This window comes from Gopherus flavomarginatus, chromosome 5 (assembly GCF_025201925.1).
Source record: "Gopherus flavomarginatus isolate rGopFla2 chromosome 5, rGopFla2.mat.asm, whole genome shotgun sequence".
Classification (NCBI taxonomy): Eukaryota; Metazoa; Chordata; order Testudines; family Testudinidae; genus Gopherus; species Gopherus flavomarginatus.
Window position 1 is genome coordinate 2,136,841 of NC_066621.1, and position 23,211 is coordinate 2,160,051.

General features: G+C 55.5%; 2 protein-coding genes across 2 annotated transcripts in view; one reads left to right on the forward strand and one right to left on the reverse strand.

Annotated features, from left to right (window-relative positions):
- LOC127051190 (transmembrane protease serine 9-like) overlaps window positions 1–23,211 on the reverse strand; it is a 94,021-nt gene that overhangs the window by 23,341 nt on the left and 47,469 nt on the right. The window contains exons 4-7 of the mRNA XM_050953159.1: window positions 13,746–13,908; window positions 12,938–13,209; window positions 11,984–12,138; window positions 11,349–11,659 (exon numbers count right to left, since the gene is read on the reverse strand). Of these exons, the coding sequence (XP_050809116.1) occupies window positions 11,349–11,659; window positions 11,984–12,138; window positions 12,938–13,209; window positions 13,746–13,908 (901 nt within the window). The remainder of the gene's footprint in view (window positions 1–11,348; window positions 11,660–11,983; window positions 12,139–12,937; window positions 13,210–13,745; window positions 13,909–23,211) is intronic.
- Window positions 8,976–10,933, forward strand: LOC127052883 (prostasin-like). Its single transcript, XM_050957022.1, has 3 exons — window positions 8,976–9,088; window positions 9,712–9,869; window positions 10,306–10,933. Exons 1-3 carry the CDS (start codon window positions 9,013–9,015, stop codon window positions 10,570–10,572), a joined length of 501 nt encoding a protein of 166 aa, XP_050812979.1. The 5' UTR covers window positions 8,976–9,012; the 3' UTR covers window positions 10,573–10,933.

Here is a 23,211-nt window from a genome sequence, read left to right on the forward strand (position 1 = left end):
GCCCGTGTTGGGGTGTCGCATGTCCCACAATAATACAGAGAATACTAGTAACAAAATATATGTTTGCCTCAGCTGCATCGGTCTGTGTCGATTATATACGCCCACTTGTCGAGATTGCGTCTGGCTGTCAAGATGGTGTCTGCCCCTCTGTCTAAATTCTGCCTGTCTAGGCTGGCGATCTCTTAATGGGTGCGATCCAACTATCTGTCTCTGTTGTGTCTGGCTGGCTGCTAAGATTGTGTCTATCTAGATTGTGTCTGTCTGTACTGTCTCCATCTGTCTATATTGTGTCTGTCTGTTTGGGATGGGTCTATCACTCATTACGCACAATGATACAAAATAAATAACCCCAAGAATACTGTGAAATTCCTTGGGCAGTTCTGTCCTTGGCCATTTACACAACAAAGACAACACAAGGGACCCCACGCACCCCTGAAGTCACACACACACACACACACCCCAGAGTCCAGCTATATACACACAAACACCCTGGGGTTTAGCTATAGACACACACGCACCGTGGAGTTGAGCTGCACACACAAACGCACACACACAAACACACAGTGGAACCCGCTGAGTCCCCTTGGGAAAGCTCCCCGGCCATTTCGGGACACATCCCCCCATTCTGCATATGACTGCAGCCCCGTGTCACAGAAATTGACAAGAAGGTGTGAGTAACAGTAGGGGGAACAGTTCTACTTTGTGTAATGATCCATCCACTCCCAGTCTTCATTCAGCCTCAGCCACACAGGACCCGGGGATGGAGTGAGGGGCAGGCTGGGAATGTGGAGGGTGAACAGGTGGGGAGGTGGGGTTGGTGGCACATAAAACAGATTCCTTGGAAGGGTGAGAAGAGGTAAGTGATGCGCGGACTGGCTGGGCCACATTCCCCGGCCAGGCAGACAGCTGACATGGGGCAGTGGGGTCACTGGGGCAGCTCACCGACCTCCTAGTCACCTGTGGAAACCGAGCTGGGAGCCGCCAGGCCATGGGAGCACCCTGCACCCCAATAACCATCCTTCTCCTGCTGCCCATGCTGTAGGGTGAGTGGGGGCTGGGATCCAGGACGCCTGGGTCCTACGGGAGGGGAGTGGGGGCTAGTGGGTTAGCACAGAGGGGTGGCCAAGAGCCAGGACTCCTGGGTTCTATCCCAGATTCTGCCACAGACTCCTTGTGTGACCTTCAGCAAGTCATGGATCTCTCTGAGTCTCAGTTTCCCTGAGTGGAAAAGGGGGAGAATGTTCCTGCCTTTGTCTGTTAAGACTGTGAGTCCTTCGGGGCAAGGACTGGCTCCCATGGTGGATCTGAGCAGCACCCGGCACTACGGGGCCCTGATCTCGGCTGGAGTCTAGGCAGCACCTGGCACAAAGGATTCCTGCCTTGTGTTAGGGTATTGTAGGACCTACAATAATACGGGGAATATTAGTAACCAAAAATATGTCTATCTGTCTCAACTGCATCTGACTGTCTGCATCGTATATGCCTATCTGTGTAGTTTGCCTTGTCTGTCTAGATTGTGTCTTCCCCTCTGTGTAAATTCTGCCATCTAGGCTGTCTCTTTCCGTGTTGAATACGAACATCTGTGCATCTGTCTGTCTGGGACGGGTCCATCTCTCATTACCCACAGCGATTCAAAATAAATAACCCCAAGAATACCGTGAAACTCCTTGGACGGTTCTGTCCTTGGCCATTTGCCCAACAAAGACAACCCAAGGGACCCCACAAAACCTGGAGGTACAAATACACACCAACACACAGCAGAACCTAGTGAGTCCCCTTGGGAAAGCTCCCCGGCCATTTCGGGACACATCCCCCCATTTGGCATATGACACAGAAACACGACTGGGGGAGTTCTCAGTCACACGGGACCTGGGGACGGAGTGAGGGGCCAATGTGCCTGGGGTGGGAGGGAGGTTGAGAAGGGGGAGGGTGAATCTTGCAGGGCGGGGGGTTGGTGGCACATAAAGCGGATTCCCTGGAAGGGTGAGAAGAGGCAGCCACAGAGACCGGCTGGGCCACATTTCCCGACCAGGCAGACAGCTGACACCAGGCAGTGGGGTCACTGGGGCAGCTCACCGACCTCCTAGTCACCTGTGGAAGCCAAGCTGGGAGCTGCTGGGCCATGGGAGCGCCCTGCACCCCAATAACCATCCTTCTCCTGCTGCGCATGCTGCAAGGTAAGTGGGGGCTGGGAGCCAGGACACCTGGGTTCTATCCCTGGCTCTGGGAGGGCAGTGAGGGCTAGTGGGTTAGCGTCGAGGGGAGCTGGGAGCCAGGACGCCTGGGTTCTATCCCTGGTTCTGCCACAGACTGCCTGTCTGACGTTGAGCAAGTCCCAGGTCTCGCTGAGTCTCACTTTCCATAGATGGAAAAGGGGGAGAATGTTCCTGCCTTTGTCCGGTTAGACTATGAGCCCTTCAGGGTACGGGTTGGCTCCCATGGTGGGTCTGGGTAGCATCTGGCACCACAGAGTCCTGATCTCGGCTGGAGTCTGAGCAGCCCCTGGCACAAAGGACTCCCGGCCCATGTTGGGGCATCATAGGTCCTATAATAATACAGAGAATACTAGTAACAAAACATGTCTGTCTGTCTCAACTGCAACTGACTGTCTACATTGTATATGCCCCTCAGCCTAGATTGTGTCTGCCGTCTCTCTAAATTCTGTCCAGGCTGTCTGCCTCTTAATGTATTACATCTGACCACCTGTCTCTATTGTGTCTGGCTGGCTGTTTAGATTGTGTCTATCTAGATTGTGTCTGTCTGTCCTGTCACCATCTGTCTATATTGTGTCTGTCTGTCTAGGATGGGTCCATCGCTCATTACCCACAATGATGCAAAATAAATAACCCCGAGAATGCTGTGAATTTCCTTGGGCGGTTCTGTCCTTGGCCATTTACCCAGCAAAGGCCATACCAGTGTCCCATACAACCCTGAGGTTCGCACGCACACTCACAAATACACACACAGATGCACCCAGCCCCGGAGTCTAGCTATAGATCCACACACACTGTGGAGTTTAGCTGCAAAAACACACACACACCCAGAAGAACCTGGGAAAGCTCCCTGGCCATTTCGGAACACATCCCCCCATCCACGTAGGCCAGCGGCCCCATGTCACAGAAACACGGGTGGGGGAGTTCTCAGCCGCACGGGACCTGGGGATGGAGCAGGAGGCCAGAGCAGCTGGGACAGGGGGGAGGGTGAACATGCGGGGTGGGGGTTGGTGGCACATAATGCAGTTTTCCTGGAAGGGTGAGAAGAAACAGCCGATGCAGGGACTGGCTGGGCCACATTCCCCGGCCAGGCAGACAGCTGACACGGAGCAGTGGGGTCACTGGGGCAGCTCACCGACCTCCTAGTCACCTGTGGAAACCAAGCTGGGAGCCGACGGGCCATGGGAGCGCCCTGCACCCCAATAACCATCCTTCTCCTGCTGCCCATGCTGCAGGGTGAGTGGGGGCTGGGAACCAGGACGCCTGGGTCCTATTGGAGAGGAGTAAGGGCTAGTGGGTTACAGCAGGGGGCACTGGGAGCCAGGACTCCTGGGTTCGATTCTCATTCTCAGCCACAGACACCTTCTCTCATCCCCACCCTCTGAGCCAGCACCAAAAATGTACTGTAGCGCTCTTGAAGATGCTCTAAATATTCTAATAACTCAGGGAGGAGGCTTCAGCAGGGAAGTGGTTAACAAGATAGGAAGTGCAACTGTGTTTGTGTCCCGTGGGCGGGGCAGGATGAGAAAGACTCAGCTGTTGTCCCAGAGTCAAGGAGGAACCCAGGAGTCCTGGCTCCCAGCCCCCACTGCTCTTACCACTAAACTACCCTCCCTTGACCTCCCCTGGCTGGGGAGAGGGACCAGGTGTCCTGAGAGCTTTGTGTTACTTTGCACACTTTACTTTTAGTGAGTGTGTCTTTCTGTCTTTCTTCTGCTGTCTTCCTGATTCCTGGTCATTTCTGAAACCGGTTCCCCCGCTTTGCGCCATCTGTGACTCCTTCTCCTGTCTCCCTCAGCTGCACGGGACAATGGAATCCAGACAGGTATGTAACCTATTGCTGAAATCATATCACCTATCGCTTCAATCAGCCTCTGCACCAGGTGACTGGAGGGTAGCTAATGTGATACCGATTTTTTTAAAAAGCTCCAGAGGCAATCCCGGCAATTACAGGCTGATAAGCCTAACTTCTGTATTGAGCAAAGTGCTTGAAACTATAGTAAAGAACAGAATTGTCAGACACGTAGATGAACACGATTTGTTGGAGAAGAGTCAACATGTTTTTTGTAAAGGGAAATCATGCCTCACCAATCTACTAGATGGCTCTGAGTGTGTCAACAACCATGTGCGCAAGGGTGATCCAGTGGATAAAGTGGACTTGGACTTTCAGACAGTCTTTGACAGGGTCCCTCCCCAAAGGCTCTGAAGCAATGTAAGCAGTCATGGGATAAGAGGGAAAGTCTCTTCATGAGTCAGCATCTGGTTAAAAGTCAGGAAACAAAGGGTAGGAATAAATGGTCAGTTTTCGCAATGGAGAGAGGTGAATAGTGGTGTCTCCCAGGGGCCTGTACTGGGATTACTGCAGTTCAACACACTCATAAATCATCCGGAAAAAGCGAGTTGGCAAAATTGGCAGATGTTACAAAATACCTTGTTAGTTAAGTCCCAGGCAAACAGTGAAGAGTTACAAAAGGATCTCACAAAACTGGGTGACTGGGCAATAAAATGGCAGATGAAATTCATTGTTGATAAATGCAAAGTAATGCACCTTGGACAACATAATCCCAACTATACATATAAAACGATGGGGTCTAAATTAGCTGTGACCACTCAAGAACGAGATCTTGGATTCATTGTGGGTAGTTCTCTGAAAACATCCACGCAACGTGCAGCGGCAGCCAAAAAAGTCAACAGCATGTTGGGAATCATTAGGAAAGGGATAGAGAATAAGACAGAAAATATCATATTGCCTCTATATAAATCCACGGTACGCCCACATCTTGAATAATGAGTGCAGCTGTGGTCGCCCCATCTCAAAAAAGATATATTAGAATTGGGAAAAGTACAAATGGCCAAAAAAATGATTAGGGGTTTGGAACAACTTCTGTATGAGGAGAGATTAATAAGACAGGGATTTTTCATGTTGGAAAAGACATGGCTAAGGGGGGATATGATTGAGGTCTATAAAATAATAAATGGTTGGAGAAAGTGGATAAGAAAGTGTTGTTTACTCCTTTTCATAATAGAAGAACCAGGGGTCACCTAATTAGATTAAGAGGCGGCAGGTTTAAAACAAACAAAAGGAAGTATTTTTTCACACAGTGCAGAGTCAACCTTTGGAACTTGTTGCCAGGGGATGTTGTAAAGGCCAAAATTATAACTGGGCTAAAAAAAAACAGTTAGGTAAATTCATGGAGGGCAGGTCCATCTTTGGTTATTAGCCAAGATGGGCAGGGACATAACCCCAGGCTCTGAGTGTCCCAAAACCTCTGTTCGCCAGAAGCTGGGAATGGGCGCAGGGGAAGGATCACTTGATGATTCCCTGGTCTGTTCGTTCCCTCTGGGGCACCTGGCACTGGCCGCGGTCGGCAGACAGGACACTGGGCTCGATGGACCTTTGATCTGACCCAATATGGCCATTTTCATGTTCTTACATATGAATCACAATGCCGCAGGGTGGCGCTAGGGGCGCTGTGCTGCAGGGAGAGGGGGCACCCTCCCCAGGCAATGAAAGCTGGTGCCGATGCCCCAGGGCGGCACTAGGGGGCGCTGTGCTGCAGGGAGAGAGGGCGCCCACCCCAGGCAATGAAAGCTGGTGCCGATGCCCCAGGGCGGCACTAGGGGGCGCTGTGCTGCAGGGAGAGGGGGCGCCCTCCCCAGGCAATGACAGCTGGTGCCGATGCCCCAGGGCGGCGCTAGGGGGCGCTGTGCTGCAGGGAGAGGGGGCGCACTCCCCAGGCAATGAAAGCTGGGGCCGATGCCCCAGGGCGGCACTAGGGGGCGCTGTGCTGAAGGGAGAGGGGTTGCCCTCCCCAGGCAATGACAGCTGGTGCCGATGCCCCAGGGCGGCACTAGGGGGCGCTGTGCTGAAGGGAGAGGGGTTGCCCTCCCCAGGCAATGAAAGCTGGTGCCGATGCCCCAGGGCGGCACTAGGGGGCGCTGTGCTGCAGGGAGAGGGGGCGCACTCCCCAGGCAATGAAAGCTGGTGCCGATGCCCCAGGGCGGCGCTAGGGGGCGCTGTGCTGCAGGGAGAGGGGGCGCCCTCCCCAGGCAATGAAAGCTGGTGCCGATGCCCCAGGGCGGCACTAGGGGGCGCTGTGCTGCAGGGAGAGGGGGCGCCCACCCCAGGCAATGAAAGCTGGGGCCGATGCCCCAGGGCGGCACTAGGGGGCGCTGTGCTGCAGGGAGAGAGGGCGCCCACCCCAGGCAATGAAAGCTGGGGCCGATGCCCCAGGGCGGCGCTAGGGGGCGCTGTGCTGAAGGGAGAGGGGGTGCCCTCCCCAGGCAATGAAAGCTGGTGCCAATGCCCCAGGGCGGCACTAGGGGGTGCTGTGCTGCAGGGAGAGAGGGCGCCCACCCCAGGCAATGAAAGCTGGGGCCGATGCCCCAGGGCGGCGCTAAGGGGCGCTGTGCTGCAGGGAGAGGGGGCACCCTCCCCAGGCAATGAAAACTGGTGCCGATGCCCCAGGGCGGCACTAGGGGGCGCTGTGCTGCAGGGAGAGAGGGCGCCCACCCCAGGCAATGAAAGCTGGGGCCGATGCCCCAGGGCGGCACTAGGGGGCGCTGTGCTGAAGGGAGAGGGGTTGCCCTCCCCAGGCAATGAAAGCTGGTGCCGATGCCCCAGGGCGGCACTAGGGGGCGCTGTGCTGCAGGGAGAGGGGGCGCCCTCTCCAGGCAATGAAAGCTGGTGCCGATGCCCCAGGGCAGCACTAGGGGGCGCTGTGCTGCAGGGAGAGGGGGCGCACTCCCCAGGCAATGAAAGCTGGTGCCGATGCCCCAGGGCGGCGCTAGGGGGCGCTGTGCTGCAGGGAGAGGGGGCGCCCTCCCCAGGCAATGAAAGCTGGTGCCGATGCCCCAGGGCGGCACTAGGGGGCGCTGTGCTGAAGGGAGAGGGGGTGCCCTCCCCAGGCAATGAAAGCTGGTGCCAATGCCCCAGGGCGGCACTAGGGGGCGCTGTGCTGCTGGGAGAGGGGGCGCCCTCCCCAGGCAATGAAAGCTGGTGCCGATGCCCCAGGGCAGCACTAGGGGGCGCTGTGCTGCAGGGAGAGGGGGCGCACTCCCCAGGCAATGAAAGCTGGTGCCGATGCCCCAGGGCGGCGCTAGGGGGCGCTGTGCTGCAGGGAGAGGGGGCGCCCTCCCCAGGCAATGAAAGCTGGTGCCGATGCCCCAGGGCGGCACTAGGGGGCGCTGTGCTGCAGGGAGAGAGGGCGCCCACCCCAGGCAATGAAAGCTGGGGCCGATGCCCCAGGGCGGCACTAGGGGGCGCTGTGCTGCTGGGAGAGGGGGCGCCCTCCCCAGGCAATGAAAGCTGGTGCCGATGCCCCAGGGCGGCACTAGGGGGCGCTGTGCTGCAGGGAGAGAGGGCGCCCACCCCAGGCAATGAAAGCTGGGGCCGATGCCCCAGGGCGGCACTAGGGGGCGCTGTGCTGCAGGGAGAGAGGGCGCCCACCCCAGGCAATGAAAGCTGGGGCCGATGCCCCAGGGCGGCGCTAGGGGGCGCTGTGCTGAAGGGAGAGGGGGTGCCCTCCCCAGGCAATGAAAGCTGGTGCCAATGCCCCAGGGCGGCACTAGGGGGTGCTGTGCTGCAGGGAGAGAGGGCGCCCACCCCAGGCAATGAAAGCTGGGGCCGATGCCCCAGGGCGGCGCTAAGGGGCGCTGTGCTGCAGGGAGAGGGGGCACCCTCCCCAGGCAATGAAAACTGGTGCCGATGCCCCAGGGCGGCACTAGGGGGCGCTGTGCTGCAGGGAGAGAGGGCGCCCACCCCAGGCAATGAAAGCTGGGGCCGATGCCCCAGGGCGGCACTAGGGGGCGCTGTGCTGAAGGGAGAGGGGTTGCCCTCCCCAGGCAATGAAAGCTGGTGCCGATGCCCCAGGGCGGCACTAGGGGGCGCTGTGCTGCAGGGAGAGGGGGGCGCCCTCTCCAGGCAATGAAAGCTGGTGCCGATGCCCCAGGGCAGCACTAGGGGGCGCTGTGCTGCAGGGAGAGGGGGCGCACTCCCCAGGCAATGAAAGCTGGTGCCGATGCCCCAGGGCGGCGCTAGGGGGCGCTGTGCTGCAGGGAGAGGGGGCGCCCTCCCCAGGCAATGAAAGCTGGTGCCGATGCCCCAGGGCGGCACTAGGGGGCGCTGTGCTGAAGGGAGAGGGGGTGCCCTCCCCAGGCAATGAAAGCTGGTGCCAATGCCCCAGGGCGGCACTAGGGGGCGCTGTGCTGCTGGGAGAGGGGGCGCCCTCCCCAGGCAATGAAAGCTGGTGCCGATGCCCCAGGGCAGCACTAGGGGGCGCTGTGCTGCAGGGAGAGGGGGCGCACTCCCCAGGCAATGAAAGCTGGTGCCGATGCCCCAGGGCGGCGCTAGGGGGCGCTGTGCTGCAGGGAGAGGGGGCGCCCTCCCCAGGCAATGAAAGCTGGTGCCGATGCCCCAGGGCGGCACTAGGGGGCGCTGTGCTGCAGGGAGAGAGGGCGCCCACCCCAGGCAATGAAAGCTGGGGCCGATGCCCCAGGGCGGCACTAGGGGGCGCTGTGCTGCTGGGAGAGGGGGCGCCCTCCCCAGGCAATGAAAGCTGGTGCCGATGCCCCAGGGCGGCACTAGGGGGCGCTGTGTGGCACCAAGCACCCCACAGGAGGCTGCATTGCAGCTCGGCACAGCTCCAGTCCCCTCCACCAGGGAGCACCGCGTGTCCTCCATTCTGTCACGGTTCTCTCCCTCTGCCCGCAGTGTGTGGCCAGGGGGGCCCCCGGGACCGGATCGTGGCAGGGGAGGACGCCCCACTGGGGGCCTGGCCCTGGCAGGTCAGTCTGCAGTATGAGAACCGCCACGTCTGCGGGGCGACCCTCATCAACTCGGAGTGGGTGCTCAGCGCTGCACATTGCTTTCCCAAGTGAGTGACCGGGGCGGGGCCAGGAGGGGGCTGTGGGTCGTGAGTGAGGGGCAGCAGCAGAGCTGCGGGGTGCAACGCTGGGCCAGTAAGGGGCTGCGGGTCGGGAGTGAGGGGCACCGCTGTGGGTCTCTGGGCGCTGACCCCTCTCTCGCCCCAGGCACATGGAGCTGTCTCGGTACCGAGCCGTCCTGGGCTCCCACCAGCTGTCGATCCCAGAGCCCGGCTCCCTGCAGCTGCCCCTGTCCCGCACTGTGGGCCACGCGCTCTACTCTGGGGAAGGCTCCAGCGGAGACATCGCCCTGGTCCAGCTGGGCCGCCCCGTCACCTTCACCTGGCAGGTGCTGCCCGCCTGCCTCCCAGACGCCGGGGTCCACTTCCCCGCCGGGACCCTCTGTTGGGTTACTGGCTGGGGGTCGCCACAAGAGGGAGGTGAGGAGGAAGGAGGGGGCAGGAGGAAAGGGGGAGGGGAGGAAAGGGGAGGGGAACGCAGAGGAGGAGGGGCAAGGAGGGGGGAACAGAGGGGAGCATTGGAGCGGGCAGAGAGGGGGGCATTGTGTTCTCCTCCCCCACTCAGGCTCCCATCTCCCACCCAGGCAGTGTTAACCCTTCCTTCCCCCCGCCAGCCCTGCTCCCAGCCCCCATGACGCTGCAGCAGCTGCAGGTGCCCCTGATCGACCCACTGCCCTGTGACGCCCTTTATCGGCACCGGAGCTCCATGCGGGAGATCCAGGACGACATGGTGTGTGCCGGCTATGCCGAGGGACAGAGAGACGCCTGCCAGGTGAGAGCAGGGGGCTGCGGGCTGGGAGTGAGGGGCACCGGCAGAGTTGGGGATCTCAGGGCTGGGCTAGCAGGGGCTGCGGGTTGGGAGTGAGGGGCACCGGCAGAGCTGGGGGGGCAGGGCTGGGCTGGCAGGGGCTGCGGGTTGGGAGTGAGGGGCACCGGCAGAGCTGGGGGGAGCCCCGGGCTGGGCTAGCAGGGGCTGCGGGTTGGGAGTGAGGGGCACCGGCAGAGCTGGGGGGGCAGGGCTGCACTGGCAGGGGCTGCGGGTTGGGAGTGAGGGGCACCGGCAGAGCTGGGGGGAGCCCCGGGCTGGGCTAGCAGGGGCTGCAGGTCAGGAGTGAGGGGCACTGGCAGAGCAGGGGGGAGCCCAGGGCTGGGCTGGCAGGGGCTGCGGGTCAGGACTGAGGCCGGTGTCACCAATTCTCTCTCCCCAGGGCGATTCAGGGGGCCCCCTCGTCTGCCAGAAGGCTGGGCTGTGGTTTGTGACCGGCGTCATCAGCTGGGGCGAGGGCTGCGCCCTCCCCAACCGCCCTGGGGTCTACATCCGGGTCAGCGCCTACCTGGACTGGATTGGGCAGCACGTGCCCAACGCCACCTTCGGGGTGGTCAATATCACCTCCTACAGCCTGCCCGGGGGCGTGCCCCCCAGCCCTGCCCCCACTGTCCTCCTTCTAGCCACCTGGCTGCTCAGCATTCTCTGAAGCCCCGCCCCTTTTCAGCTAAAGCCACGCCCACCCGGATAGGCTAGGCCCCAAGGGGAGAGGGCCATGGAACAGCTCTCCAGTGACTCCGCCCCCTTCCAGCCACACCCACCGAGCCACGACTGTGCCATGGAATCCCCTCCGCCCCGTGGACTCTCCCTTGTGGCCAATGGGTGCGTCCTGCCTATCCCATGTCAAGTGACTCCGCCCCCTTCTGGCCACACCCACCCAGGCACAAGCCCTGCCCCTGTGGTGGAAAAGGACTGTGGCTTCCCCGTGACATGGGTGGTCACAGCCACCAGGCTTCGGCCTGCCAGAAATATTCTCCTCCATGGGACCAAGCATGGGGCTGAGCCGGGGCAACGGGGAGGAGACGGGAGATCGGGCTAGATGGGCCCATGGGTCTGATCCAGCCAGGTCCTTTGTGCAATGTTTTAATTTAAACACAAAAGAATAGAATAATAATTAATAAATAATGCAGGCCACAAAAGTGCTTTACAAACAGGAATAAAAGAAACCTTAGAATAATTCCAGGGAGGGTGGATGGGGGGAATTGGACTGCTATTGTACATGGGGAAACTGAGGCACCAAGTGAGGAAAGAACAGAACTGGGGACAGAACCCAGGAGTCCTGCCTCCCAACATCCCGTGCTCTAACTCACTGACCCCACTGCCCTCCCAGACATAGAACCCAGGAGTCCTGCCTCCCAGCATCCCATGCTCTAACTCACTGACCCCACTGCCCTCCCAGACATAGAACCCAGGAGTCCTGGCTCTCAGATGAGGTGCAGGGCACAAGCCACAAGAAGCAGGGTGTTGGCTAGCACCATGGGCGCATGACTGAAGCTGCCATCTTTGATTTTTTCCCCGCGATTCCTGTTAGCCGCAGATCTGTGGACTGTTCCATTCGTGGTGCCCTGGACAAACGCCAGGCCTGGGACGGTCTCTTGGAGCCAGCCGTGGTAACTGGTGACTCGGACGTAAACGCCGGGGCGGTTTTTCTGAGCACAGCCTTCTCCCCAGCTCACCACTCCTGCCTGGACCCAGCTCTGTCCCATTTTACACACCAGCGGCCCACCGGAGTCACCCTAGTGGTCAAAGAGACAGACAAGGGGTTACTGAGATGCAGCCACCTCTGGGGTGAGACGTGGCAGCTGGTTATACAGGGACCCCCTTGCTCAGCACCAAGATGCGGGCCCTCTGAGTTGGGGCACAGGGGAAGTTAACAGATGGACCCCTCACCCAGTGCTGAGACATGGCCCCTCTGGGTGGGGGGTGGGGGCTGGTTATGTGTGGACACCTTGCCCGGCGCTGAGATGCAGCCACCTCTGGGGTGGGATGTGGGAGCTGTTTATCTGGGAACCCCCCCACCCAGCACCGAGACGCAGATGGCTCTGGGGCAGGGCTCTCACCTGACAGGCGTCCTTGCCCCCTTCGGTGTACCCGGCGCACAGCATGTCCTCCTGGATGTTCTGCCTTTTGCCCCTGCGGTAGAGGGCATCGCACGTTGCCTGGGCGATGATGGGCACCTCCAGCTTCTGCAGCATCTCTAGGGCTTTGCCGTCCTCTGTTGTGGGAGGGGGCAGGGTGAGAGCCACACCTACCGCCCCTCTCCCTGCCCGGCAGGGTGAGGGGCCACCCCAAATGGGGCAGCATGGACTGAGGGGGGGCACAATCCCTTCCCCTACCCACACCAACTTGCAGGGGCGGCTCTAGACATTTGGCCGCCCCAAGCAGGGCAGCATGCCGCGGGGGGCGCTCTGCCGGTGCCTGCAGAGGGTCCGCTGGTCCCGCGGCTTTGATGGACCTTCCACAGGCATCCACCGGAGCCGCGGGACCAGCGGGCCCTCCGCAGGCACTGGCAGAGCGCCCCCCGCGGCATGTCGCCCCAAGCACACGCTTGGCATGCTGGGGCCTGGAGCCGCCCCTGCCAACTTGTATCTCCTGCTCCTGTCTGCCCTGCATGCTGCATTGCCTCCTCCTGGTCACATCTACCCACCACCTTCCTTCCTTTCCTCTTCCCTCCATCTCTCGCTTTTCCGTCTTTCCTATTCGTTCTTCTTTCTCTTTCTTTCGTTCTTATGCCATTCATTCATTTCTTTCCTTCTTATTCTAGTCACTAATTTCTTTCTTTCTTTTTCCATTTCTTTCTTTCTTATTCTATTCGTTCATTTTCTTTCTTTCTTATTACATTCCTTTCTTTCTTGCTTTTCTTCCATTCACTCTTTCTTTCTTATTCCATTTCTTTCTTTCTTTCTTTCTTTCCAGGACACCCATGCCCTAGATTTTCTATGTCCTCCCTCCCCACTGCAGGATCAGGGCCCTGTCTCCTCGCTCCCCCAACCCCAGCCACACTCTTCACTCACCTCTATCATTGACTTCCCCCCAGCCAGTGACCCAGCACTTGGTCTCTGGCAGGAACTGGACCTGGGCGTCCGGGAGGCAGATGGGGACGATGCGGTTGGTGAGGTTCACAGGCCTCTCTAGCTGGACCAGGGCGATATCCCCACTGGAGACTTTGCCCCCGTAGCGGGGGTTGGGGACAATCTGCCCCACGGAGGCTGTGACAGCAGGCGGGCTGGGGTGCAGCTGCTTGTGGGTCCCAAGTAGCACTGAGAACTGGGAAGGGTTCCTGGTCCTAGAGACAGAGAACAGCAGTGAGAGGAGCCTGGGGCTGGGCTAGCCGGGGGCTGCGGGTTGGGAGTGAGGGGCACTGGCAGAGTTGGGGGGGCCGGGTTGCGTTAGCAGGGGCTGCGGGTTGGGAGTGAGGGGCACAGGCAGAGCTGGGGGGGAGCAGGGCTGGGCTAGCAGGGGCTGCGGGTCGGGAATGAGGGGCACTGGCAGAGCTGGGGGGGCAGGGCTGGGCTGGCAGGGGCTGCAGGTTGGGAGTGAGGTGCACCGGCAGGGCTGGTAGGGGGGAACCTGGAGCTGGGCTAGCAGGGGCTGTGGGTCTTGAGTGAAGGGCACCGGCAGAGCTGGGGGGGACTCCAGGACTGGACTAGCAGGGGCTGCGGGTCGGGAGTGAGGGGCACCGGCAGAGTTGGGGGGGGCCCAGGACTGGGCTAGCAGGGGCTGCGGGTCGGGAGTGAGGGGCACAGGCAGAGTTGGGGGGGGGGCCCAGGACTGGGCTAGCAGGGGCTGTGGGTCGGGAGTGAGGGGCACCCTGATACTCACTTTCTGAAGCAATGAGCTGCCGTCAGCACCCACTGTGGGGCGACGAGGGACCCCCCGCAGTGGTGGGTGCCATTGAGTCGCAGGCTGACCTGCCAGGGCCACTCCCCATCCTGCACCTCCGAGCCCCCAACGATTCGCTTCGTAGGGCCCTGGCGCCCGCAGACTGTGGAGAGAACAGGGGGGAGTTGGAACCGGCTGGGATGGGGGGTGGGGGAGCTGTTATGGGCTGTATGGACCAGCCTCTCACCTCCAGCAACGCGCTGGGCCGGCTGCCAGACACAGAGAGCTCAGGCCCCAGCCCTGACCCCACTGGCGTCAGTGGGGCACTCCGGATTTACACCAGAGCTCACCGAGCCAGGACCCAGCCCTGACCCCACTGGCGTCAGTGGGGCACTCCGGATTTACACCAGAGCTCACCGAGCCAGGACCCAGCCCTGACCCCACTGGCGTCAGTGGGGCACTCCGGATTTACACCAGAACTCACCGAGCCAGGACCCAGCCCTGACCCCACTGGCGTCAGTGGGGCACTCCGGATTTACACCAGAACTCACCGAGCCAGGACCCAGCCCTGACCCCACTGGTGTCAGTGGTGTCACTCCAGATTTACACCAGGGGTCACTGAGCCAGGACCCAGCCCTGACCCCATTGGTGTCAGTGGTGTCACTCCAGATTTACACCAGGGGTCACCGAGCCAGGACCCAGCCCTGACCCCATTGGTGTCAGTGGTGTCACTCCAGATTTACACCAGGGGTCACTGAGCCAGGACCCAGCCCTGGTTCCATTGGTGTCAGTGGGGTCACTCCAGATTTACACCAGGGGTCACTGAGCCAGGACCCAGCCCTGGCTCCACTGGCACCAGTGGGGTCACTCCGGATTTACACTGGGGGTTGCAGAGCTCATAATGCAGCCCTGATGCCATAGACTTCATCCCAACACAAGTAAATATAATCACCAAAGCGAATCTTAGAGTCCAGTGAAAAGCCCAGAATTGTAACGAGGCAGGAGAAGTCAGACCTTGTTGTACTAAGAATCCCAGGTAAGTACAACACTGCGAACAGGACATTAATAAACCAATAATTGAAAATTCAGTTAATCACCTAACAAAGCAATTCTATTAACCAAGGCTGGTGGTTAGAGCAGTGGGGCCTGGGAGCCAGGACTCCTGGGTTCTATCCCAAGCTCTGAGGGGGTCTAGTGGTTAGAGCAGGGGGCACTGGAAGCCAGGACTTCTGGATTCTCTCCCCAGCTCTGGGAGGGGAGTGGGGTCTAGTGGTTAGAGCAGGGGGCACTGGTAGCCAGGACTCTTGGGTTCTCTCCCCAGCTCTGGGAGGGGAGTGGGGTCTAGTGGTTAGAGCAGGGTGACATTGGGCAAGCTCCCGTGCCTAAGTTTCCAAAGGATGATAATAATCCTGCCCCCCTTTGTAAAGTGCTTTGCGATCTGCTGCTGGAAGGAAAGGGGGTTATCAGTAATAACCCTAATTCCCTGCTAATCAGCTGTAAAATCGATTCCATTTCATAGATTCATATTTCACTGCTTATCCGTCAATAAAGCAGTTCTACTTCTTGCAGTAACATGATCACACAGCGATACCATGCAAGAGACTTGATCAAACGATTCATTGCTAATTAACTAACAACAGTACAACAGTTTCTAATAATTAGTAGAATCTCACCACTCAAGAGTTAATAAAAGCCATGTTATTAGAATGATAGCTATAATCTTAAAAACACTAAAAACATTAAGGGATAGACAGATAGATAGATGGATAGATTGGATGTATGGGGATAGAGAGATAGAGAGATAAGATGCAGAACGAAAGAGAGATGGGTGTCTATGCACAGAGCAACAGATAAATAGATTAGATTATAAGGCTGTAGAAAGACGCCTCCCAGTTCCATTCGCACTGGATATTGGCTTTCACCCACCCACTCAGCTGGCCAATTTTTCTCACCAGATTGTGCCAGGCAACTCCCTGCCTGGGGTCCATCCCCTAGGAGCCCTGCCAGGATCAGCAGCACCAGCAGAGTCCCTCTGCCCATCACCCATCTCCTCTGGGCTCCCCATTGCCGCTCCCCCATGCCACTCATCCTGGGATACAAGCAGAATGTGAGGGGGCCCTGTGGCACAGCTGGTTCCTATATACTCAGCCCTGGCAGGGTGTGGGGCTGGGAATGTCACCCGACTTGTTGGGCCAACGTTGGCAAACGCCTCTCTACTTCCTTCCTTCCTAGCAAGCTCCCTTCCCTGTCTCTGCCCGGGGCAGGCCATCTCGGGAGCTGCTCCCCTCCCGCATCCCGGCCTGCACTCTGTCCACTGCCCCCCTCGCCCTCCATCCACCCCCTCGCCACCCACCTCCCCTGCTGCCAGGATCCCTCCCCAGTATGTCCACTCTGCGCACCTCTCTCCTCTTCCCAAATTCCATCCCCCTTCTACCCATCTTCCCTCCACCAGCCGTCCCGTCCCAAGCCTGCTTAGCTGGCGAGACCCCCATGCCACCAACCCGTTGGGAAACAGGGGAGAGGCCCCAGCTTGGCCTGGGAGGGGCAAGTTTGTAAAAGACCCAAAGGAAACGTCTGTTAGGAAAGACCCGGGGATGAGGACACTCAAGGAAACAGGGCGCCGGGTGACTCAGGGGCATTACCCCACCCCTGCCTCGCGCATGATAAGCCACGGTCCTGGGCGGAAGCCAAGGGCAGAAAGGTTCACTCGAGGTGTCTTGGGCATTGGCTGCTGGGTGACTAACGAGGAGTGGGGGAAGTTAGGGGACATCTTTGCTCCGTTGAAGTTGTTAGCCAAATTCCCCTTGGCTAGGGATTCCCACCAGGGGTGTGATGCTGGCCCCAACCTGGCCAGCCAGCCCCATGGGCAGCCACCTCCAAGAAGCAGAAAGTCCAGACCTGCCTGACCTTGCTGTGACAAAGCGGGAATTTTCAGTTCTATTTTTGGGACACCGGTGCCTGCCTCAGTTTCCCTCTGTGATGCGCATCGCTACCCAGGGGAGGGGAAGGATTAAGAAAGTTGCTCTTGGGTCAGATCAGGAAATGGGGCCTGTGTGGGTGACGCCGCTGCCTGGGGTGAGATGACTGAGTCGTTACGGGACTGGCTGACCCGTATCAGTGGTGGGCTGAGATCCACAGGGATCTCCGGTGGGCGGCTCGTGGGAGCCTGCAGATTGGTTCAAATTCTGAGCTCAGCTGTAAGAAATCCAGGACCGTTCATGGGATGTCCCAGTAATGTAGGGCCTGAAAGCCTGAATTAGTCCAAACGAAAAGACCTACCGATATAACTCAAGGACCGTGTTACCATGAACCCTGGTAAACAAGAGACAAGTGAAAATTGGTGAGTCGGAAAGTAGACCTCACAGGTGGGCTGCTCCACCCATCACATAAAGAGAAAGATCTTGAGGGGGAATTGACTTCACCATCTCGGTGCCACCGCCATTCTCGCCTGGGAACTCAGGTCTGGAGAGAGGGACCCAGACAACATCGCCACCGGCCCCAGGGGAATCCCAACCACCGCCAGGGATGAAAAAGGATCAAACATTAACAGCAGCTCCTGCCCATCTCAGCTGCCTTCTCCTCCAGTTACCACATCTTGGATACCACCGAAGAGACAGTCAAAGAAGGGGGCTTTTCCTGCTAAAACCTCTCTCCCGCTCACGGGCCGGGGACCAAGCACCGGGGAGGAAATGAAAGCCTTGGTTCCTGCGTTACACTTCAAGGCTTTTGCCAGTTTTTCCCTTCTTTTCCAGGCCTAGAAGGAAAGGATTTTTCTGGGGGTGTTGGCCTCAGGAGGGAAGCAGGTGGAGGTCCCCGGGTGCCACCCCCCGGGCCTGGGTCAACGCCGTTCATTGGCGGACCGCGACGCGGTTAGAGTAACCCCTTTCGCTCTTTGACCCGTGCGGTCAGAGCAACAGGGGAGACCAACGGGCTGCTGACGCGACAGAGCAGACAGCAGCCAGGACCTGGAGCCTCCCTAAAAGTGGGGGAGCCACCATCCCAAACCGTGGCCCTGCCCCCTGTGCCTCCTCTTCCCCCAAGGCTCCACCCCCTGCATCACCCCTTCCCCCTGAGGCCCTGCCCTCATGCTGCCCCTTCTCCCTGAACACCTGCCCTGCCCCCACGAGGCTGCCCCCACACCACCCCTTCCCCCGAGGCCCCGTTCCTGCATGACCTCTTTCCCCCAAACCCTGTCCCCCAATCGCTCCTCTCCACCCCCACCCCCCCATTGTGCGCCCTTACGGCCTGTTAAAAGTGGGAGGGCTGTATTTAAAACTGATGGGGCCATGTCCTCCTCCTTTCCCCCCCCTCCACCACCACTTTCTGGCACCCCTGGCTGGGACTGGCAGAGAGACGGCGAGAGAGTCCGTAGCAGTTTGGCTGGGTCGAGTCCGTCCTCACCTTTCCTTCTGTGGGCTAACCTAAGGGTAGTAAGATGAAGCCTTGAAACACAAACCTTGTATCAGAGGCCTGGTATGAGGCCTGAGGCTAGGGTGACCAGGTGTCCTGAGTTTATAGGGACAGTCCTGATTTTGGGGTCTTTTTCTTATATAGGCTCCTATTACCCCCCACGCCCTGTCCCGATTTTTCACATTTGCTGTCCGGTCACCCTGCCTGAGGCCTGAGCTAAAGTAATGGTCACGACTTTGCTAACATAGAGCAAAGTGAAGCTGTGAGCCAGAGGCAGGCCCTGCTCACAGGAGCTAGCAAGGAAAGAGCTGATACTCCACAAAGAGACACACCTAAAAGGTACTGGACCCCAGAGATATAAACATGTGCGAGGATGGTACCAGAGCACTCGATACTTGCACATTGCACACAGGTAACAAGGAACAGGCTGGCCCATCCAAAGACAGAGGCAAAAGGGTAACATGATGGATAGAGTTGTTTTCTCCGAACCCACGTGTACAAGGTGAGAGGCGGCACCGTACTGCGTAGAGGGGTTGTACCTTGCTGCGTGGGGGAGTCAGGAGTGATGTGTAACCTGTTTGTACCTGTGTATAAGAATGCACCCCTGGGGCAGTGTCTTTGTCCAGCCGAGGGGGCAATGGAGAGTCCCGCCACCGAGCTGCGTCCATTGTCAGGGAGCACATATGTACTAGCAGAACGGCAGACATCTGATCTGGGGAGCTAGAGACTGTGTTTTAGATTGACCAGATGTCTCAATTTTATAGGGACAGTCCCGATTTTGGGGCCTTTTTCTTATATAGGATCCTATTACCCCCCACCCCCTGTCCTGATTTTTCACATTTGTTGTCTGGTCACCCTACTGTGTTTCGTGTGACAATAAACCTGGCCGGGTGCCTTTGTACCTTATCAGAGTCTGTGATCATTCGGGGTCTTTTGGGATCTGCTGTGTCAGCAATCTGCGCAGCACACAGAGGGAACACGCACGCAGTCGACTGATATCAACATTGGACAGAGCAGAGCACCACACCAGTGGCGTCTGACAACACTAAGGACTCCTGTGCTGTGGTCCGGCTGATAAATCAAATTTACTCTCCTACAACAGGCTGCCGGGCGTCACTGCAAATCCCAGCTGAGGGGGATTGGTCCCTACGGCCCGGGCAGGCCTCTATCTCAGCTGGATTCATTGGGCATAGCTTGTGGGGTTGAAGGGCTGGAGCCCAGAGCCTCAGTCTTGGAGACTTTGAGTCCGGGGGTAAGATGGGGCCTCTGAATGGCTGTTGCAAAGCGGGGGCATAGCACCGATCCTGTGCATCCGGGGCACCCTGTGATGGGGCACTGTGAAAAACCAGCCAGGCTGTTTCAAAGCTGGCCAGATGGCAACCATAACAATGCCTCATGCTGGTTTGAATCGCCCGAGATCAGGTGTTCTCAAACTGGGGGTCAGAACCCCTCAGAGGTATCACAAGGTAATTACGTGGGGTCATGAGTACATGCAGGAAACAGAGAGAAACGGCTCTAAAATATATCATTTAAATCTAGCCTTTTAGAAAGTCACACACACCTTTCCATCGCAATGTAGTATATTTACATCAGAAAGTTTCGTAAACGTATAACACAGCGATCATTGTCCCTAAGCAAAATACATCCAGTGTTATCACTGCCCAGCTCTGACGGCAGGGTTGCTGCCAGCAGCAGTGCAGAAGTAAGGGTGGCAAATTGGCCACAGGATGCTGAATCTGCTGCTCAAGGTGATATTGACAATGTTTCTTCACGCCCTCCCCCCGACCTCAGGATTAAAGAGCAACTATTTTAAAAACGAACTGTTCTGCTCATAAGAATCCTTTGATAAAACTGAGTTTTATCATCTTAATTTAAAAGCCATGAGAAAAGGAAAATTCATTTTAAACAATAGGGGTATAAGTTTTAGCACAGAAAATAGCGTTAAATATATAAAATGTTTGTCATTTATACAGAGGTTTGCACCCCGAGGCGCGCTGTCTGAACGGGATCGTCAGTACAAGAAGTTTGAGTCGCAGGAAACGGGAGGAATCTGGAGTCAGGTTAAAAAAACACCACCACATTCACCATCTGGAGTCTCCATCTTTGGGTGGCTTCCAAAGCTGCCTGGAAGCCAGTTAATACGAGACAATCCTGAGCACTAACGGGCTTTTGGATCAGGAAGAGAACGGCAGAGTAAGAACCAACGGCCTGATGTTAAAGCCAGGTAAATTCCCACCTTTGATTCTAAACAGCTCAGGTGATTAAGCCTTGGAACAAACTCCGAAGGGAAGAGGGAAGGGAAGGTTTCACCATTTCTGGTTAGCTTCCAATGAAGACAGGAGACCTTCCTAGAAGACACTTTAACCAAACACAAGTTACGGGGCGAAGTACAAGAGGAAGTGGGTGAAATGTGATGCCCTGGGCTCCACAGGATGGTCTAATGGTGACTTCTTGCCCTTAGAATCTGTGACTCATCCGTCGGTGGAAACATATGATCCACAGAGCAGCTAGGACAATTCGCTGCAGAGAACAAGACCCCCCGCCCAGAAACACGAAAGGATGGAAGCGGTAGCCCAGAGGGAATTTCAACCACTGAGAATCTAAATGGCAACTAGCAAATCACTAGCACAGGGGCAGGCAACCTATGGCACAGGTGCTGAGGCCGGCACGTGAGCTGCTTTTCAGTGGCTCTCACACTGCCCAGCTCCTGGCCACCGGTCTAGGGGGCTCTGCATTTTAATTTAATTCTAAATGAAGCTTCTTAAATATTTTTAAAACCTTATTTACTTTACATACAACAATAGTTTAGTTCTGCAGGGAACTAGATGATCTTCTGAGGTCCCTTCCAACATTAATAATCTATGATACTCATCTATATTATAGACTTATAAAAAGAGACCTTCTAAAAACATTAAAATGTATTACCGCACGCAAAACCTTAAACCAGAGTGAATAAATGAAGACTCAGCACAGCACTTCTGAAAGGTTGCTGACCCCTGCCCTAGCACGTAACAAGCATAACAAATACATAACAATTAATATAACCATTAATAATCATTTCTGTCAATTTTATCTAGCGCTTTCCATCAGTCGGTCTCAAAGTACATTACAAAGGAGGCCAGAACAATTATCAAATAGACATTCATTAATTATTTAATAATATAACAATAATATAATAATAATAATAATAATAATAATTAATAAATAACCGCAACTAGGAATGAATAGATCTGGTTGAAAATCTTCCAACATGACATTTTTGTTGTCTGTTGGAAAACACCATTTTGTTGCAGCCGACCATGGGTTGTCCCCATTTCCATAACGTTTTGCTTTGAACGGCACATCAAAAGGCAGCGAACAAGCTCAGAATCTGCCACGTACGAGATTTCAGAGGGAAGTTTTTCTTTTGTTTTTTTCATTTCATTTGGAAATATTGTCGATGGTATTTGTTTCAAGTCCATCGAAATGGCTTGTTCCCATGTTGACTCTTTAAGGAATGTGACAAGAATTGTAAAAAGAAATAGAAAAGGCTAGATAAATATAAACCAGTAATGACGGCAAATAACCTATGAAGCAATAAATAATTGGGAAATAAACTATGCAAATCATGGAACAACAGATGCTAATAATGGGCAACTAACGCGTAACTTACAATGTAATAAATAACTGGGAAATACAAATAATAGAAAAATATAAACCAATAACCGACAACTAATAAACTTTGTCTTTATGCTTCTACACCTGCAGGTGATTGGAGCATCCGCCAGTTTCCACCTATTCTTCCAGTCTTGCTCTGGTCTGCTCAAGCATCTGAGCATCGTGTGGATGGATTTGGGTTTTTCCTCTACTGATCGCCCTCTTTTTCTGTTTCCGGGGGTGTCCAGATTAGCCCTTGCCATGGAAATGGGGTTGATGGTCCTCAATATACCCACTACCTTCTTCTTGCTCTGTCTGATACTTCACAGGGGTTTGCTCTGCTTAGAATTTTGGATGCGGCAAGAATCTCTCTCTTTCCAATGGTCTTTGATGATCTTACAAACCAGCCAATAGCTGGAAAATAACCAATCCAAACCATAGCCCAGAATCTACTAATAACTGACAACTAATTCATGTGAATGCAATACATAATTAGGAAATAACCCATAGAAGTTAGAGGTACATTCAAACTAATAAATACATGTAGGTAAGATATAGAGATACATACTCATCTCATAGAGCTGGAAGAAACCTTGAGAAGTCATTGAATCCAGTCCTAGGTTTGTCTGTCTCCAGACCCCAAAGTGGCCCCCTCAAGGATTGAGCTCACAACCCTGAGTTTAGCAGGCCAGAGCTCAAACCACTGAGCTACCCCCAGCCCTGTGAAGAGTTAGTAACCAATACAAGTTAGAGAACTAGGAACCAATCCATAATATTGAATAAATCTGTTACAGACCATAAAAAACTATGAACTAAGAAATATGAACACCAGATAAATAAAAAATTATAACTGACAGCTAATCAATATATTAAAAACAATCAACAGCTTGGATATAAGAAACCCAGATGACAGATAAACAGAAACCAGTAAATGACAGCTTAGTCTGCTACAAAAATAACTAGGAAATGATCAGTGCAAATAATAAATAAATGTAAATGAATAACTGACAACTAATAGATATATTACAAAATGATAAATAGCTTGGAAATTTAAAAAAACAAATGATAGATAAATGTAAACAAATAAATGAGAGCTAATAAATATATTACCAAATAATAAATAACTAGGAAATAAATAATTGTTAAATATTACCTAATAACTGATAACCAATTCATACATTATTAAAAAATCAAATATAAATAATAAATAATCATAAACTAATACAGTCCAACTAATAAAGACATTACAAAATAATACATCGCTAGGAAATAATCAACGCAAATAATAGACTAAATTAATAAATGACAATTGCTGAATGAATTACAAACCGATAACTAGTTCTTTACTAAGAAATACATTTCACAGACAAAGCACTAGCTAATACACATCGAGCTAGAATCGAATACAGTGGCTTTCAAT

Excerpts from the sequence above, each read along its gene's own strand:
- LOC127052883 (XM_050957022.1), top strand. The coding sequence starts at position 9,013 with ATGAGAACCGCCACGTCTGCGGGGCGACCCTCATCAACTCGGAGTGGG. Across the intron at positions 9,089-9,711 it reads GCTGCACATTGCTTTCCCAA|CCCTGCTCCCAGCCCCCATG; the intron begins GTGAGTGACCGG and ends TCCCCCCGCCAG. Across the intron at positions 9,870-10,305 it reads GACAGAGAGACGCCTGCCAG|GGCGATTCAGGGGGCCCCCT; the intron begins GTGAGAGCAGGG and ends CTCTCTCCCCAG.